General features: G+C 53.8%; 6 protein-coding genes across 6 annotated transcripts; 4 read left to right on the top strand and 2 right to left on the bottom strand.

Annotated features, from left to right (window-relative positions):
* Positions 1-295: 295 nt before the first annotated feature.
* On the top strand, positions 296-655 carry BDP55DRAFT_637762 (uncharacterized protein; the record flags this gene model as incomplete). The annotated part of the gene is made up of 1 exon (XM_060573024.1): positions 296-655. One exon carries the CDS (start codon positions 296-298, stop codon positions 653-655), a length of 360 nt encoding a protein of 119 aa, XP_060423301.1.
* Positions 656-1,939: 1,284 nt separating this feature from the next.
* BDP55DRAFT_527007 (uncharacterized protein) lies at positions 1,940-3,016 on the top strand (the record flags this gene model as incomplete). The annotated part of the gene is made up of 4 exons (XM_060567819.1): positions 1,940-2,039; positions 2,117-2,351; positions 2,415-2,811; positions 2,879-3,016. Coding segments are annotated over 4 exons (870 nt in total), but the record flags the coding sequence as incomplete, so codon positions are not given.
* An 819-nt stretch (positions 3,017-3,835) lies between these two features.
* Positions 3,836-4,219, bottom strand: BDP55DRAFT_734042 (uncharacterized protein; the record flags this gene model as incomplete). Its single annotated transcript, XM_060580163.1, has 1 exon — positions 3,836-4,219. The coding sequence occupies one exon, from the start codon at positions 4,217-4,219 to the stop codon at positions 3,836-3,838; it is 384 nt and encodes a 127-aa protein (XP_060423299.1).
* Positions 4,220-4,316: 97 nt separating this feature from the next.
* On the bottom strand, positions 4,317-5,332 carry BDP55DRAFT_394990 (uncharacterized protein). Its single transcript, XM_060567240.1, has one exon. It carries the CDS (start codon positions 5,107-5,109, stop codon positions 4,414-4,416), a length of 696 nt encoding a protein of 231 aa, XP_060423298.1. The 5' UTR covers positions 5,110-5,332; the 3' UTR covers positions 4,317-4,413.
* An 886-nt stretch (positions 5,333-6,218) lies between these two features.
* On the top strand, positions 6,219-8,686 carry BDP55DRAFT_637759 (uncharacterized protein; the record flags this gene model as incomplete). Its single annotated transcript, XM_060573023.1, has 6 exons — positions 6,219-6,260; positions 6,409-6,499; positions 6,657-6,767; positions 6,793-7,028; positions 7,163-7,663; positions 7,718-8,686. 6 exons carry the CDS (start codon positions 6,219-6,221, stop codon positions 8,684-8,686), a joined length of 1,950 nt encoding a protein of 649 aa, XP_060423297.1.
* A 7,313-nt stretch (positions 8,687-15,999) lies between these two features.
* Positions 16,000-16,552, top strand: BDP55DRAFT_734039 (uncharacterized protein; the record flags this gene model as incomplete). Its single annotated transcript, XM_060580162.1, has 3 exons — positions 16,000-16,336; positions 16,393-16,432; positions 16,501-16,552. The coding sequence occupies 3 exons, from the start codon at positions 16,000-16,002 to the stop codon at positions 16,550-16,552; spliced, it is 429 nt and encodes a 142-aa protein (XP_060423296.1).
* Between the last annotated feature and the right edge of the window lie 536 nt (positions 16,553-17,088).

The raw sequence follows: 17,088 nt of genomic DNA, 5'->3' as shown, positions 1-17,088 counted from the left end.
CGGCAGCTCGGGACCGCCAGCGACTTCCCTTTCGTTGATTACCAGAGTTGAGACGCACGCATCTCAAGTTGTACAAGGACCAAGGGATAATGGCACATCAGCACCAGTACAGCCAACCAGGGCAATATCTGACGTGCCGCACTCAACCGTCTCTGCTGCTTAACAACCCGAAAAAATCGCCTCATCCGTAGGTGTCAAAGACACAGAGGTCAGCATCCAAGAGCCAGCTATCACCAGCCAAACTCCTCGCACTGATACAGTACGACGACCGCCAGTGAACTTGACGTACTACGTGATGACTTGGCGCCCCGAAGTTCACTGCTACACTTGGAAGCCACGTGGAGGCCTCCGGGGCAAGACACTCGCCGAGCTAATAGCGGAGTTGCGAGAATTGCCGATTCAGATCGAGTGGTCTAAGCTTCGATGCCTACTAATACGGCTGGAGACACACAAGAGCGCTGTGCATGTGGAAGTGCCTCATGAGGAAGAGGCGAGATGTGAGTCCCTGAAAAAACATCTTGACAGGTTCTTGAGGGCCTGCATTGCAAATGCCCCTCATGAAGAGGTGTTCGTCTCCATCAACATTGAGCTGATGACAACCTTGGACTCTTTGACAAGGTCGGCGAAATTGGAGGATATTGATCTAGACTGGTAGGCAGCCTTGCTAGAAATAGGGATTCTTCGGCGGATTCAACAAAATCAACAATTCGAACGTTTAATTTTCTTGTTATCTTTCGCCAATATTCCGAAATAAGAAGATGGAACGGGGCCCTACAGAGACCGCACAAGGTAGCTATTTGGGCGTCAAATTCTTTCACAACCCGGCGCGCCTAAGACATGAAGTTTGTATTTGACGTCGAGAAGTCAGCGTTCATTGGCTAGTGGTCAACGCCACGGCTCCATGTGGCTCAGTGGCGCCACCCCACGACGATTGGGACTGTGTGTCGTGCGGGATTACGTTGCGACAGGGGTAAGCCGAGTCTCCATCTATGCAGTATTCTCGGACCAAATTGACGGCAAGGCACCCTTCGCAGGTAAGATCGCTAGGAAACTGTCTTGCAAGTCTCCACCCTGTGCCGACTTCCTAAACCCCCTGATTGCGTAGCAGTTGTGGCGCGTTGTATCTAACACTACACGATAAGATACATATCACTAAACGAGGGTGGGGCGACACTTTCCCCATTGCGAGGGGATGCTGAGCATGAAGTACATACAGGGCGGTATTGCTTCGCGCTTCTTGGCAAAGTTTCCTCTAGCAGACAATCACATTGTCTTGACCTACCAAGAGTTGTCTGCGAGCGGCAGGCTTCTGCTCCCTGCCTTCATCTTCAAACAAGAGCGATATATGAATATTCGCCTGCGATGTGGGTCTGTGCATCTGCTTTCGGGGAAACCTCGGATAACTGTGAGTCATGGTTGCCAGGCGTTACCCCACCAACTCCCCTCCGTGTCATCGGATCACCAACGTTGACTTGTAGTCTTCAGACGCCAACTGAGAACATATCTCTCGTTCACTAAAAATCTTCCACATGAACCAATGGACAGCACATCTCAATGCGTAGTCGAACGCTGGCTTCTGGATCTCCCCCACTTTAACGAGAACGCCGTCGCCAGCCCTCATATTCCCCGAAAACGCTCTCGAACGGCTGACAATTGTATACTAACACCGCCAGCCTCCCTCTCTCGGCCCTTTGCGATGGACGACGACGCGATTGAGAAGCCACACACACCATCCCCGAGCAAAAAACGACGAGTACCCACCGACACTGACGACACCCCTCGAGCACCTGTCCGATCTTCTGATTCCGTTTCACAATCCCCTAGTACCGCAAGCACCTCGTCTAGACGGTTCCGCGATAATGCATCTCCTACGAAGCAGCTCGGTCGCCTCGAGATCCACAACCCTCTTCGCCTGTTCTTCTGCGACTTTGCCGACCGGGAAACAATAAGCAGGATTCCGCCCAGTCTGCAAGAGACCCGTCGGCAACTAGCGCTTTTCTCACGAGATCAAAGGATCATTCCAACAATGCATCGCGTACGTCGCGTTCTTTCGTCGGATTCTCGCTAGCAACGCTGACCACAGTGAACTAGGAGGCGGCCGACCCGCTCTTGCAAGATGTCCTCGTTCCCCTCGATGACAAAGCTTACTACAGCAACAGTGAGCCTCGGCGATATGGTGAGGTGGTATCCGTCAACAAGATTCAGAACATTGTCAGCAATACCTCGCGCTGTATCAAGCAACAAGCTGCTGAGGCCGTTTGGAATACCGAAGTTCATCACCAAACACTCCGTCACGCTCTGCGAAAGGACGGCGATCGTATGGGTGATGATCTCGTCGATTTCTCCTCCTGGTACGCTTTCCTTTTCTCCTTCTGGAAGTGTAGGCGGCTAATTGAATGCCATATTGCGTCCAGCACTTCCGCTGGCATTCATCGGCAACTACTGGATAAGCGAGTACAGGCCAAGATGGTGGACTTTTGCATCTGCATCCATCCCGACGCCGAGGCAGACACGGGAATCAACACCGCGATCAAACAACTGCGTGATGCATCCCCGTCCGAATCTGTCAACCATACAGACTACTCCGTCTTTCGAAACTACCCCATTGCGCTGAGTATCGAGTCTAAGATTCAAGATGGCAGTGAAGGGGCGGCAACATTGCAGATTGGAACCTGGCATGCTGCGCACTGGAAATATCTTTCTCAGCACGCCCACAAAGAGGCCCTGAACCGCCTTGAATTTTTGCCTGGATTGATTGTTCAGGGTGCTCGTTGGTATTTCCTTGGCTCGACGAGTAGCGACGGTGACACAGTAAGCTTTCAAACCCGGCAGGCCAAGAGGCATTTAGGATAGGCGGCTAATGGCATACGCCCTTTAGACCGTGTGGTCGACTCAGCTTATCGGCGAGACGAACTCGGAGATTGGCGCGTTTCGAGTTATCCGCGCGATCCAGTATCTAGCCTGGTGGTGTGCGGAAGTATATTGGCCATGGTTTCGGGCGAATGTACTCAATTTGGGAGATGACGGCATGCGTGCAGATCCGTCTTGCTGAGCGTCATGTCTTGCTTATTTGTATTTGGCTTGGAAAGGTATTATGCGTTGTCGGAAAACATTACCAACAAATTCCGGCAGGAAACTAGGGGTTTAGGAAGGAAGCTTTTATGTCTTTCGACGTTGATGACGAAAAATTGTTTGCGGCCTATCTTGCAGGATGCGCAAGCAGGAAACGATGTAACTTGTACTTCGTGGTCGGGGGAGTTTGGAGCCCAGAGGTAAGTAGGTTGCTAACCGCGATCTTGATCTCGTTCCGCGCCGAACGGTGAATATTGAAGAGGTTGTGGAGGCTGTGGTAAAGCTCGCCGTTGCAATAGAAGTATTCGTTCACATGCGCAACGACGTCTACCTAGCAAGGCCCGGCCATGACGATAGCAGATACACGCGTATCTCTCGTCTCAGTGGAGTACGGAGCGTGATTTCTGGTTTCAGATCAGAGTCTGTCCGCTAGGGGGTTTGGTGAGCGCATCATCGGTCTGCGCCTCGCTTGTGTAGGTCACCCCTCGTGCAATGATGAGATATCATTACTGGTCGTGGTTTGTACTTGATCGCGCACAGTAGCGTTAGTGGGAGAGCAACCGACGGTTGTGTAGTGGTCAGATACAGTTAGTGTGCGGCTTGGGAGTCAAAAGCTCAGGTGCAGTGAGAATTGCAATATGGGTGGAAGTTTCGCTCGCAGTGTTTATGGCTTCCGTGTCATCCATGGACCCTTAGGTCACTGATGGATTAGAAAAAAAAAATGGCAGCATGAGAGCGAAACGAATATTATTTATGAGCAAGTCTACATTGTGTCATCATCTCCCCTTGAGTACATTGTTGGTCTACACCTGTTTAATAGTCTCCAGCACAACTCTTTGCATGACTCAAGTGGGGTCGTTTCCGGGGTCGCAGCGACGTCTGGTGTTGAAGTTCCGGAGTGTAGCTTGTCGTAGTCAGTTGAGTCGACACTATTCTTGTCCGACTTTTCCGGCTTTTCCGATTTTGAGTCTTCATTCGTCTCATCTCTGTCGCCTTTGAGCTCTTTGGTCGCTTCTTCCGTTATCTCAATCGCGGATGAAATGACATCAGGCTTCGCAGCTTCTGCGCTATCAGACTCAAGCTTTTCGCGCTCCCCACCGGCGTTCACCTGGACGTTGTCGATATCGCCCTCTCCCTTCTTGCCCATACCACCCTTTCTCCACCCTCCATAACGACAAGGACTTCAAGGTCCTCGTCCATGGAGTAAACGCGAACTCCCACAATGCAGACGGCGTTCCAGGGATCAGGCAGACCCTCTTCCTCTGATTCGTAACGCTCGTCGTGTCTTGTAGGCGGTCCTGCAGGAGTGAGGCGTGGCTTTCTGACCATGTCATCATCACCCTACAACTCCTCCCAGTCTTCGATGGGGGAGTCGGATGAATCGCCATCTGAGTCGTAAGACTCCTGCGCTGGTGGCGCGGGAGTGGGGGCAGGGGTAGGAGTAGGGGCGGATTTGTCCGCAGGCTTATCATCGGTGGCGTCCTTCTTGTCTTCGTCCTTAGACTCTTCCTCGGGCTGTTCCCTGGATTGTTCCTTGGGCTCTTCCTTGGACTCATTTGTGCCACCTGACTTAGAGTCGCCTGCAGCAACGTCCTTGGACTCCTGCTCGGTCACGTCCGTCTGGACGGCATGGTCCTTGGGCTTCTCTGCATCCTTCTTCTTCGCCTCTGCTTCTTTCGAGATCTTCGCTTCTTGAGCCTTCTTAGCAAGCTTGCGGTCGCGCTTCTCGTTGTTCTTTTTGGTCTGCTTCCTGGTGACTTCGCGGTTGGTGTGACGTCTCTCCCAGAGCTTACGGCGTTCCTTCTGGCGAGACTCGGAAGCTCTTTGCTGCTCCTTGATCTTTCGAAGCCTGGCGACCTCTTGGAGATGGGCAGTGCCCTTGCTATGCGCCAAGTCGTACGCGGCACCAATTTGCGCCAGCTTGTCGTTCTCGACGCGGTTCTTGCACTCGCGCTTAACCACATCTTCGACAGAGGAGATATTGGTGTCTCTCTCACCTGTGACACTCATGAAGATGCTACACTCCCCGGCTGGCATGTCGAGCAACTCGATGGAGACGGAGCTTTCTGTGACTCGATTGTCAATAACATAGTCGGATGGAATTTTGCGTTATTACACTCTGTGTGGCCGACCTCGTCACTGCTGTCGGGCGCGAAAGCGTGAAGTCAGGCGACGTGGTGCTGTCTATTGGTGGCAGACGGCGTCTCGCCTCCACTGCCAACCCCGCTCCTTAAGCAGATACTTCCCTTTACCAATTGGCTCTTTTGCAATCCACCGCAGCATTGCAACATCTGTTCGTAGTAACCACGTACGACGATCCGTAGTTTTATGCAGCGACTCCAACAGGGAAGCTCCTCATCGTCAACGTCCCTTCCCAGTACTGTACGCCTCTTACGCCTTGAAAGATTCCCTGTACACTGAACCGCCAGCGCGACGTACAATCAGTGGCGATCAATGCGCGTCCAATCAGAATACAAACGATTCACCTGTGTATTGAATCACAAACTAACAGACGAGTGCCCCGAGTAAACGAGCCGACTAGAGATGGGCTTCCGGTGTACTCGGATGGGGAAGGGAAGTGAATTGAGCTTCTTACGGCACAACAACACCGACTAGGGCAACGGGCAGTTGTGACACATACGCCAGCTGGTCTGTGTAATGATTTCATCATCGCCATGCTTGAACGAGCAAAATGCCAATGGGTCTCGTCCGAGACAGAAGTCAAGTAGTGCAGCCGCGGCCGCCCACTGATTTCAAAGAGGCTCACAGCTTCAAAAGGCTCACAAACAATAGCTTCCGCCTTTTCGCCATGGCATCGCCAGTAGGGAAGCTAGGCACATCATCTGACGTGAACATCAGTCTAAGCATGTTCTGAATCAGTCAAGCGATGTCAAATCGCCTCGAATGCCAACCGCAGCTTGGAACGTGTGGCTCTTGATCAGATAACGAGTGGACTCAACAACGCCGTCCGTTAACTTGAGTTTTCCGATAAGACTCGCTGGGCAGCCAGACTCCCGTCATCAGAAGCCAGGCTGTCGCTTCTTACAGCACGAAGTGATGCGATGAGGTAGCAACCATGCAATTTATTCAAGCAAATTCCAACTTACGACTTCCCCGAGTTTTGGCGTAAGACGGCAACTCAAACAATGCCGTCAAAGCTGCTTTCATGTTCATTGAGGTTTTTTCCGGTACTATGGATGCCCTACTGTACCAATGACATGCCGAATCACGACCTGATTTGCCTGGCACGGATCTCGGAGCGGTGGCTGTCACCCTGGCGGTGCTGTGATGTCTGGGCGTCTGTGAATCTGGTCAAGATTCGCTTATTATACTTAGCCATGTGAGTTCCTTGCAGATCGGTTCATTTCGCTAAACCAGGTCTTGAATTCGCTTGCCGAGACTCTTGGCCCAAATGACACGTCGTCTGGTACGCGACAATTAAGGCTCTGAATCCCTTCTAACCTCTGCACTGGCTACGCAAGGCAGCGACACGTTCTATTCACCGCGTATCAACCGGCTGATTTGAAGAGATGGAGGGGGACACTCTCGTGAGCGTCTAGCTATCAACTATCGACGACGCGCAGCTTTTAGTCTGTTCTCGGGACGACTGCCGTATTGCTCTATCGCCGACTCCGAGCGGTGTGACCGAGCACCTACGCTCGCGACATCAGATACCGGCAGAGAGGCGCAAACAGGTGACTTACACACTACGGCGTTCAGATCTGCGCCTCAAGGAGCCCACTTCTGTTGAACCACGACCCGACGGCGTTCTCATTGATAGCCGGCTCCGGTGTAACGATGGATTTCTTTGCGATCTCTGCCCGTTCCGCACCATCAGCAAGCCGATGATCGCGCGGCATCTCAATAGAGAGCACTTTCGGGCGACTACTGTGAGGTGGGCAAGGAGTCACGCTACAACTGCCTCGTCGTCCATGCCGGTATACTTACAGGCCTGGGTTCGTAACCCGCCCCGGTCGCAATACTGGACTTGTTTTTCGGGCCGATGCTGCCACGACGTCCTGGCCCGCGAAGAGGCGTTCCGTCAGCGGATCAGCCGTACCACGGGAAGGAGCCTTGCTCTGCTGCGCAGGACGCGTCTTCCAATAACACAGCAGCGGCATACACGGAACTTCGATCCTGGCTAGAGCGGACGGGATGGGAACGGGTGTATGCCAACGTGGACCGTCGGCTTCTCTACTCGCTGACTCTACGGCCAGTAGAGCGTTCGTATCGCCCTCTTCTTCTGTCGGCAGGCATGTCGCAGCTTGATAACGATATCGTTAGCCCTGCTGATGACGAGGCCAAGATTGCAGCGTTCTGCCACGCGGCGTACAATGCCATCAGTCGATGCGAAGAAACGGCTAGAACGTCCAGCAGAAACTCACTCTGCTGGCTACGTAGTGTGCACCCAAACAACTGCTTCCCGAAGCCGCTCACGCCTGTGGCAAGGAATAATACTCGAGCACGTGACATTTCCGTGCTCCAAAGGTTTGTGTCGCTGATCTGCCGGGCTTATCGATCGTCAACAAATCTCCGACGAGATGTAGCTGGCGTGTCCCTCACGGAAGAGCACTGGGTTGCCTGTGGGAAGGTCTGGAACCACCCTTGTCTGAACATGAAAACTCCTCAACGCGGGGAATGAGAGAGTCTGAACACAGGTATCTCCGCAGACTGCGCATGCGAAGATACGGGGGAAGTCAGCGACAGGGATGGTTGGGAAGAGGATGACAGCGATCTTGACGACCAGCAATCACTAGCCAGCAGCAATGACGACAAGGGTTCTCAGTTCGGCGATCCTGAAGAGTCTTTTTCCGGCGACAGCAGTCAGAACGAATGCGATACCAGTATCAACACGCAATATCCAGGGAAACCGGAAGCCGAGGGAGTAGAGGCCGCGGGCTCAGGTAGCCTAGACGAACTTCTTTTCGAGCTGATCATGCAATTTTGCACACAAGAGAGTCAAGACGGGGATCCTAGTCAGACCTTACTGGTTTACTTCTCTAGAATTCTGGGATTTACGAAGGACTTCCAGAGCTTCCAACTGCCCAGAAACTATACCAGCCATCTCGCTGCGCTCACCTACATTCAACGCCTTCTGTTTCTTGATTATGCACTTCCGAAGAGGGGGTATGCCGAGATGGGCAAACCAGAGCGGAGCAGACAAGGTAGTCTTGCTAGGCTTCGGGACGTGAGGCACAGGTTTACTGTCCTTGGTGCAGAGTCCCCATTCGAGGAGATGTTCTCCCTGCTCTGCTTCGGCAGGAAGATAGCCGCTAACAGCACTCCACCCATCGTTCTCCACTGGAGCGATGACGAGCAGACGATGACTGCGTCGGGCGCCTGTTCCGTTACTATGGACAATTTCAGGAGTTTGCCGAAGGACCTCGTCGCAAAGGCAGACCAACTTTGTCGTGAGCTTCTATACCATCTTCCACCGATCGAAGACCTGGAACATGTCCAGGATGACTTTGCGAAGACTGATGCAGGGTTTTCCTTTCTTCATCACCCAGCGAATAAGCTGTCAAAGGAGTACCTCAACCTATGTAATCGAGCTTGCGCAGGGACCGAGGCAAGGCTGGCGTCTAACGGGAAATGGCGCTATGCACTTGTATAGCGCTACATGACGAAGGAGAGACACTTTCTTGAGCATCTTGCTGTGCTCATGCATATCACTGGCGGCGGTCAGCCCAGGAGCTCCGACATCCTCCACCTCCGGTACGAGAATACAGGCGCCCTAGAGCGCAGGATCTATGTGCATGAAGGATCATTGGTCTATCTGACACGGAGCCACAAAGCCAAACGGTCAACAAACCTGGAGTTCTACGTTACGAGATTTCTTCCCCAAGCGGTTGGGCAACTCCTCTTTCGATACTTGGTTTACATTCGGCCATTTGTAGACATGCTATCCCGCGAAGTCTCTACTACAGTCCGGTGCCCGTGCTCCACCTATCTTTTCGGGCGAGGGCCGGAGTCAACAGCCGAACCTTGGCCTTCATCACGGCTGTCGAGGCTCATCAAAAAAACGTCAGCTCGGGTCTGGGGGAACGAAGGCGTCTCGACGCGACTTCTACGGCAGCTCTGATAAACACGTCCGTCAGGTGGGCCGGCCGTTTAATCTGTACGACGATCGTGGCCCAGAGGCTGACAGAAACGTGGTCTTCGCCTGGCAGACCGGACACCGCCCACTTCAGCGCGCTAGGACGTACGAGCTGGACGGGGCCTATCCCGCGAGACTACACCCTGCCTTGATCGAGCGTTACCGATGGGCTTCTTCCTGCTGGCACTCCTTCCTCGATTTGGTACCACGAGAGCCATTCGAGGCGCTCAAAACCGGTACACGTAGAAGAGCTGATCATCTCCCAGCGTCAGAAACGCCAAAGAAGAGGGCGAGACTTAGCCATTCCCCCACAGAGAAGGCGACTTCAGGACCTGGTCGAGACCAGATAATGGAGGCTACTCGCGTATTGCGACAGGCTCTTGACCATCGTGACGTATCTTCTCAGGCACCACTGAGTCAGATGCTCCTCAAAGGATTGGTCGGCGCCCAACCGCGCCAGCCAGCCGCTCTGCAGATTACCCCTGCCGCAGCAGTAGACTCAGGTACCTCATCTACTAAGCCGGGGCTCCGACGTTTGGCACGGGTCCGGAGACAATCTAAAGCACGACTTTGGCATGATTTGGATACGACAATCTATGCAATCGGAGTCTCGATAGATGACGAAGCCAAATCATACAGCTCCGATCGTTGCTCTGAAGCTTTCCGAAAAGACGACCATGTGGCCTGTCGGTACTCATTTCAGCCAGGCCTCGAAAGCTTCGCAGTCTCTTCTCTGCTATGGGCCACTGTCTGATTCTGTGACACTGGCAGGTATTGTGGCTGGAGGAACTCCGGTCTTTCGAATTGGTAGATGTTCTGCCAACCCTTCCTGGAGAGCCGCGCGACTAGGCGTTGCCGGCGATCGATCTTTTGCAGACGGACTGCAGCCCGTACTCTGGCGTCCTCGCTCTGTGACTGAGAGCGTCTGTGCCGCGAGTTATAGCACGCAGCAATGAGCATATGAAGTATGGTAAAAATGGCTTGTATTATCCATCAAGAAATAGACAAAAGACAATGTATATACAAGAGATATGTGATGCTTTCCCGTGATTAGGCACGTGACGGGTAGATCGCAGAGTGCTGAGTATTTCCCTTTTGCGTGACAGTTTGGGTCGTGGTATGACGACTACGAATGGCCTCGCGGACAGCCTCCGGGTGTAAATTGGGCTGGCCGTCTGCCCAGCCCGCGATGTCATCTCCCCGATTTCCGTTCCTGACCCCGGACTCCTAAAAGTAGTGATACAAGTTAAGGTCATCCGCGACCCAGGCTCGTTCTGTAGGGAAGAGTTCTGTCATGCGGTTGTAAGGGCCGCGCGGTTATCTACACACGTTGACGATAGCGGCTGTTTTACCGACCACCAGCCATAGTAAGTCTCTTGTATGATTGAGTCTCTGCTGCCCCCTATTCCTTGATGCGTGGGTTGATATTCTTGGTCTAGTCCCTTCGCTGTCCCATAAGTCGACTAAGACAAAAGCGGCAAGCCTCAAGGGCGTGTTGAGTTGCATTTGACTATCTTTCCAGCCCGTCCGAATTTCACATCGGGGACCAGACCCATCTTAGTCTTCCAGCAGAGCTGGGGAAATCTTTCTGACGTTGCCCTGTGCCACGCGTAGCATCCGGGGGGCCACCGTTCTCGGTCCATATCTTGGCTTCTGTGCTAACCGACGGTTTCTGTCTGTCTTCGGCTTCGTCTACCACGTCTCATCCATGCTACTGTTATTAGTGCTTCCCTCGCCGAGGCAAACGACCCAGCTTCAGAGGGCGTTCTCGTGCGCGCACGCTTGGCGCCGAGCTGTTGGTTCTGGCTGGTAGAGGTAGGGACGTCTGCCGGCACCTAGCCACTGTCGGATCGAGGAGATTTGTGCAGAGTATCAGATACCTTCTGGCCGGCCTAGACGATGTCGTTCCCGGCCGAGGGCCTCGCTACGCAGTCCGTGTGGCTGACTCGGAAGGGGTTGCAGCAGCTGATACACTGGGGTCTGGCCACGCGGGTCTTCCATCTAGTGCGAGTCGGACGAATTGCCGTGGAGCGATCATCGTCTGCAGGAACAGTTGGAGTGATGGCCTTGACTGCCGGAGTTGTGTCGGATGAAATTCCTTCGTTTATCAATGGGTAGTGGTTTGCCTCTTTGATTGGAGAGCCCGAATGGCGGAACGTCTATTGTGAACAATCTCAACCAAGACTTTGCCTTAGTGACTGAGTAGGGCCAAGGCAGGAGGGTTGAGCAAAGATAGGCTTCTGTCCTGTCCCTGAGCGGAAACCTCATCTTCAACGAGCGTGGCTGGATCTAGGATGTCCCCGGGATGCTATAGCTTTGCCAGGCATCGCGGCACAACACAGGTGGACCACTTGGTAAGCGTCTTGACTCAGTGGACGCCAAGGCATTCCGCTAGCTTTGCCTTACTTGTCGACAGATTCGACAATGGTCAGGGACATCTTTTCGTGCCTCGTAGTGTTTCGTTTCTTCAGCTGAAATGTACAACCCATTAGTGATTGACAGGGCTTAAGAGAGCTAAATGTATAATTGGGACCTCAGCCCACCCCTACATCTCTTATCTGGTTCAAGCAACACACCTCTAAATTACACTACCCATACCTTCGTTCATCATCACCTACAAGGGTCGGAGCTGCGCTGAAGATGTTACAAGCCCCTTTATCGAGAGAGAGCTGTCCTTGGTGGCGCCAGGCTGGCCTCCCTTCAGACAGGGCCAGGTTGCTGACGGGATCGGGCGGGGAGAGGTGAAGATTCTTCGGCTATTGGAGTTTTTATTATCCAATACTGAAGGACTGGATCTATATGGAATAGGCCCTGGCACTGTCATTTACTGTCTTGCCGCGTTAAATCATTTGACGAACGCATTTTGGCTGAGAAAAACCCGCCCCTCTGACCAAAGGTGCTCATACACGAAACGTATTAATGGCCCTGTAGTGGAGTATCACCTGCGTCACAGAGGGTCACCCGGATGTGCAATATTACCAAGCAACCTAGTTCTACAATGTCCATGCGACGATTCTTGCAGAGGCATGGAGAAGCTAGGAGCTCGCTGTGCAGCGGAGTTGAAGGCAGCCATAGGTTGTCCCTATCTACCCTACTTATCTACACCATTCAACAATCACATGACCCGAGCAAGAATAAGTAGTGCCTATATTGGCTGGGCGCGTGAGCTACGCCGCTGCTGGATAGGAATGGCAGAGTCTCAGGCCATTTCTTCATTGTTCCCAAGAAGCAAAAGACGCGGGATCAGTCTTCTTCATCGAAACCACGAGTGGTGGCGAGACTAGCCCACAGTTCGCGAACAATTGTCGCCTCCCATCATACACTAGAACCCACCGGCACCTTGTGAACACATACCACAAATCGTATTCCAGGGAAGATCAAATGGGTTTCCGTTTTCGAATCGAACAGCATTACCCCCACTGCTCAATCTTTGACTTCGGCAGCTTCCACATCGTCCCCACGACTGCCTGCGAAGAAGGCCCCGACCCTGACCAGAGGAGAACCATCCCTCAAGCAGTGTTCGTTGATCGTATCGCGTCGGTAAGAAGTTGTTCGCCAGCAGACGGCGAATGGCGATTATGGTATGCGTTAGATCATTGTGGTCGCCTCTGGGGCCACGACGGTGTGATGGAAGCTTGCCCACAATGTGAGGATACTTGCATGTTGTGTTAGCTACGAAGGATTACAGTAACTCTCGTAGATGTGTTTCTGGTCGTGACTGCCCTTCGGAGGAGTTGCGTAGAGGTGCCTCCGGACACCCGTTAACTATACGTCGGCCTTACATATCGGCTACCAAACCCTCCACACGACTATGTACGCTCAGGATCTGGCCTTGCAACGGTCGTACTGACGACGCAACCACCCGTGCGAAACACGAGCCCATGATCGAGTGAGTCTCCATATCCCATCGCGTGTCGTCTGAGACTACATCGCCGAGAATGCCGTCGATTCTCATCCCTCGCCGGTTGAGAAATGTCGCATATTCGCTCGCTCAGCTTTCTCCAGCACCTTTGATGTAACTTCGCGACGGCTCAGACCCTGGAACATCGGGCAGTACACGACGTCATTGTGCTTGACACGCTTTACACCTTCAAGTAGCGATCTAGCCTCCGTTCCATAACACACTTTCTTTGACGCGTTTATGCATCCATATATGATCCGCGAAGGATGGCCTCGGAGCGTGCCGACCTTGACGTATTGATTCTGGGCGCTTTTGTCGACCGGCTTCCTACGCGTCGGTGCAAGTTGGCGGCGCTTGATGGGCACGGCAGAGATCGTGTTGTTGAGGGATTTGCATATCGTCATCGCTCGTCGTACGTCGTGCCTTCTATATGATGGTCGTTGGTAAAGGTAGACGGTAGAGTGAGGGGTTCTGGCGAAGACGAATCTACTGCGGTAAGCAGGCAGCTCGGGTCGAGGGCGGGCCGACCGGAGCTACCACAAAGTCGTGGTCTACTATGGTGGCTTAGGTAAGTTTAGCCTCTCAACGAATGGGTAGGTAACCAAGTGGGTGATAAGATAGATCTCCACTCAAGACAATTGACAACCGCTTTCTACTGCTATCAGTAATAGACACAGCTAGTAAGATGTAAGAAAAAGATGACCAAAGAGCGAGCGCACATTTTGTCACGTCTAAGGGACAGATTTGAAGTTGAAACGGGAAGTCGCTGTGATGGGAGGGGGGGTCACAAGCACTTGACATGCACAAGAGTGATGCTACTGTCTCCGTGGGCATGGCACGTGCACCGCTGGAAAACACCTGGGGAGGTTCAACTTTGCCGGGCCTGACATCGTGGGGCTGCTCGTGATCCGTGGAAGCGCAGGGAGCCTGTGGCGCAGTGCTTGTACCTCGTGCTTTTGGACTCCCTGCTCTGCCTGCCTGAGCGACTGACTCGCAGCTTAGTACTTTGTTGTACTAGGGTATGGACGCGTTACTCAATGGAGACCAACCACAGGCAAGATAACGCGCCCACGCCGCGCATTGGCCTTGAACATTTGCCAAGGCTGCTATGCCCACGCCCCTGCATGAACCACATCACCTAGGTGCATGAACTTGGTATCTCTATTGTGAATGTACAAATGCAGGGCTAAGCCCCCGTAGGACGGTGGAGTCCTGCGGACTTAAATGCGCGTTATGGAGTCCATACCGGAGCATGCTCGGGAAGGTACCACGTGGTAGAGAGAGGTAGAGAGAGGTAGAGAGAGGGGGTGGTCGGACTTTTGGTGTACTCCATGGCGAAAGTCGTCCGTACGCGCATGCGCGGGGCCTTGGGGTCGGGCGGGCAGACACGAACCGGCGAGGCTGGCGCTCATGCTCCTCTCTGTCCCGTCCCGACGGCGGGCGTGAACCGTCTCCGGCGTCCCCCGAGCGGGCGGGACGTGGCATCGGTCCGCAAGAGCATGGAACGGCAACGACTCACTCGGGGGCAGAGGAGGAAGCAGTCGTGGTCACGGCGTACCGTGACCGGGTAGACGAAGTATCCAGCTCCGTTGCTATCCACACCATGACTGATCGCCTTCGCTCCCAAGCAGTTATGCCGACTTGAGAACAGCAGCCGTCTGTCCCGTAGAGTCCGAGGTACGAACGCACGACGCGGTGGACGCCGAGCTCGACGGCCAGCTCGACGGCCAGCTCCCCGGTCGCCGGCCGCCGGCCGCCGGTGGGGCGCAGAAGCCTGCTGTTGGTGTCTGCGTCGCCGGGTGTTCCCTGTGGTTGGCGCGATGTTCAGGACGAGAACTGGCCCGGGCCGGGAGGTTGGGCCCCGTCCAAGATACAACAGGTCCTCGACGTTGTTACGACCGCGCGCGACGCGCAACCTCACCTCTCTGTCTCGTTCTATGATTCGTTTGTTCTATGCCAAACGCCCGTGTTGAAACACGTGAGGGAAAGCAGATGTGCGTTTGCGATTACGTAGGAGGAGGCGGTAGCAGGACCGGCGCGGTCAGACTGATCGGCCTATGATGTCTTTGCCTCCATACCCAGACTTCCCGAACCGCCCACGCTCTATAGCGACCGTTCACTGCTATCGACGCTGTCGGAGTACCAAGACCTCTCTGCGATGGGTTGCTTAGAAGGCTGGTATGACCAAATTTCGAGCACCATCCCGTCACCATCTCGTCCGGATATTGTCGGTCGGGTCGTCTGTACGAGTGACACCACCTGTGCATCCAGCAGGGACCGAAGCTGGACACGCCAGCGGGGGACCTAGGTCTGCCGATGTATCCCGCGTCTCGTCTGGCCCATTTGCTCGGCCGGTGGTCTTTCCATACGACCAGCACGACGACTGAAGGCGCCTTTCGTCAGCACAGGCTTCAGAAGTAGGGGACGCACTTTGGCGGCAGATAGGTCCCCACCACCGAGGGGGACATAGCGACATGCCGTCCACCCGTGTATCTTGCCTCGAGTGAGGGCAGTCTCCTATTGCATTGACGTCAAGTGAGTGACGCCATTCGATGAGAGGTCTACCTTGCTGCATGACAGTATTTCCATCCTAGCTAGTACGTGGAGACGTACGCAGACGATCATTGGATCGGAGGGGATTACGTTGATCGTGGGTTGACTACACGTCGTGCAGCATATGACTCAAACTGAAAACAGGTCACCTCATCGCCCGATACCTTGGTCATGTCGCCGATACTCCGGCGTAGTCGTGGGCATATCCGCCAATGCAGCGGCCGCTTGGCGCCGCTTCCAGAACTGCACTCGGTATTTGAAGGGCTCGTCCGGCTGGCTTTTGACCCGGGACCATATGGAAACTGAAGCAGTGTACTCTTTGGTGCTACTTTTTGACGTTGTTGTATGGTTATTCGCGTCCCGTTCGTACGCCTTCATGCATTTCTTGGAAGAAGCAATTGTCCTCGACAGGCGTCTAGTACAACGCCTCGGTAGCTCGAAGCTACGATGCATCAGCCGGCGCATCGAAACTCTTCTGTTGAGAGACGCCGCAGATATCAACGGATTCAACCCGCCAAGAGCGCTACGATGTAGCATCGCGTTCTTCATCGCGGCCGAGAATGTGCTCGTGACCGTGATTCCTTGGAGCGATGAAGCCATATCGGCGCGGTCCATGGCGTCCCAAGCTGGTCGGCTGTGCTTCATGAACATGCTGCCACTCTGTTTGCTTGTCATCCCGGGCAACGGTTTCCTCCCGAGAGTCATCAGGCAGTGTCGGGAGCAGTGGCTGTGGGCTCATTCGTTCTTCGGCTGGCTGATCACTTGTCAGGGCGTCATACACGTCATAGCATCGCTCTGTTTGCTTCCAAGTAAGCCAGGTACACGGCAGCCACTCGACAGTCCAGGTCACGACGTCGCATCACTAACGCACATGCAGGTCCGGCCACGAGTTCATGGACAACGGGATCGACGGTAGGAAACACGATTGAAGCCACAGGACCAAGCTGACAGACGCGTATGGTAGGCTGGAGTACTTCTCGTGACCGTGGCGCTCTCATCGAAGTTTCGACGAGCGAGTGCCTCCTCCTCCTCCTCCTCCACCCCGATCTGCCGTTGTCTCCGTCCCCGTGCATCGGCCGCGGCCCTTTCTTGGCTCGGCACGCATTGGGTACTGGCCTCTGTTCTCTCCCTCCTGGCCACAGTCCACGTCGTTCTGTACTTGCCCTGGCCCGTCGTTCTCGCGGTATCTATATAGAGTAAAAATACGCACTTTTTATACCGCTCTGTACGTCAGTAGTAGCTATATGTTACGAACATGCATGACTACGTAAGAGAGACAGTAACTGCAATCTACATAGTGATCATCACGTGCTATATTACGTGTATATTACTTACATCCTGTACATAGAACTTTCTGTTTGTCTACTTTTATTTTGACTCCATATGCCTGTTCCGGCGTGCTATAATTCGTGACCCTAGAACTAAGAGACCCGCCCCGCAGGCTCTCAGCGGCTACTGCACACCT

The sequence above is a fragment of the Colletotrichum godetiae genome (assembly GCF_030913485.1).
Source record: "Colletotrichum godetiae strain CBS 193.32 chromosome Unknown BDP55scaffold_72, whole genome shotgun sequence".
Classification (NCBI taxonomy): Eukaryota; Fungi; Ascomycota; class Sordariomycetes; order Glomerellales; family Glomerellaceae; genus Colletotrichum; species Colletotrichum godetiae.
This window is presented reverse-complemented; position numbering and strand designations above follow the sequence as displayed.

Coding starts and splice junctions, on each gene's coding strand:
- BDP55DRAFT_394990 (XM_060567240.1), bottom strand. CDS start 5,109: ATGCCAGCCGGGGAGTGTAGCATCTTCATGAGTGTCACAGGTGAGAGA.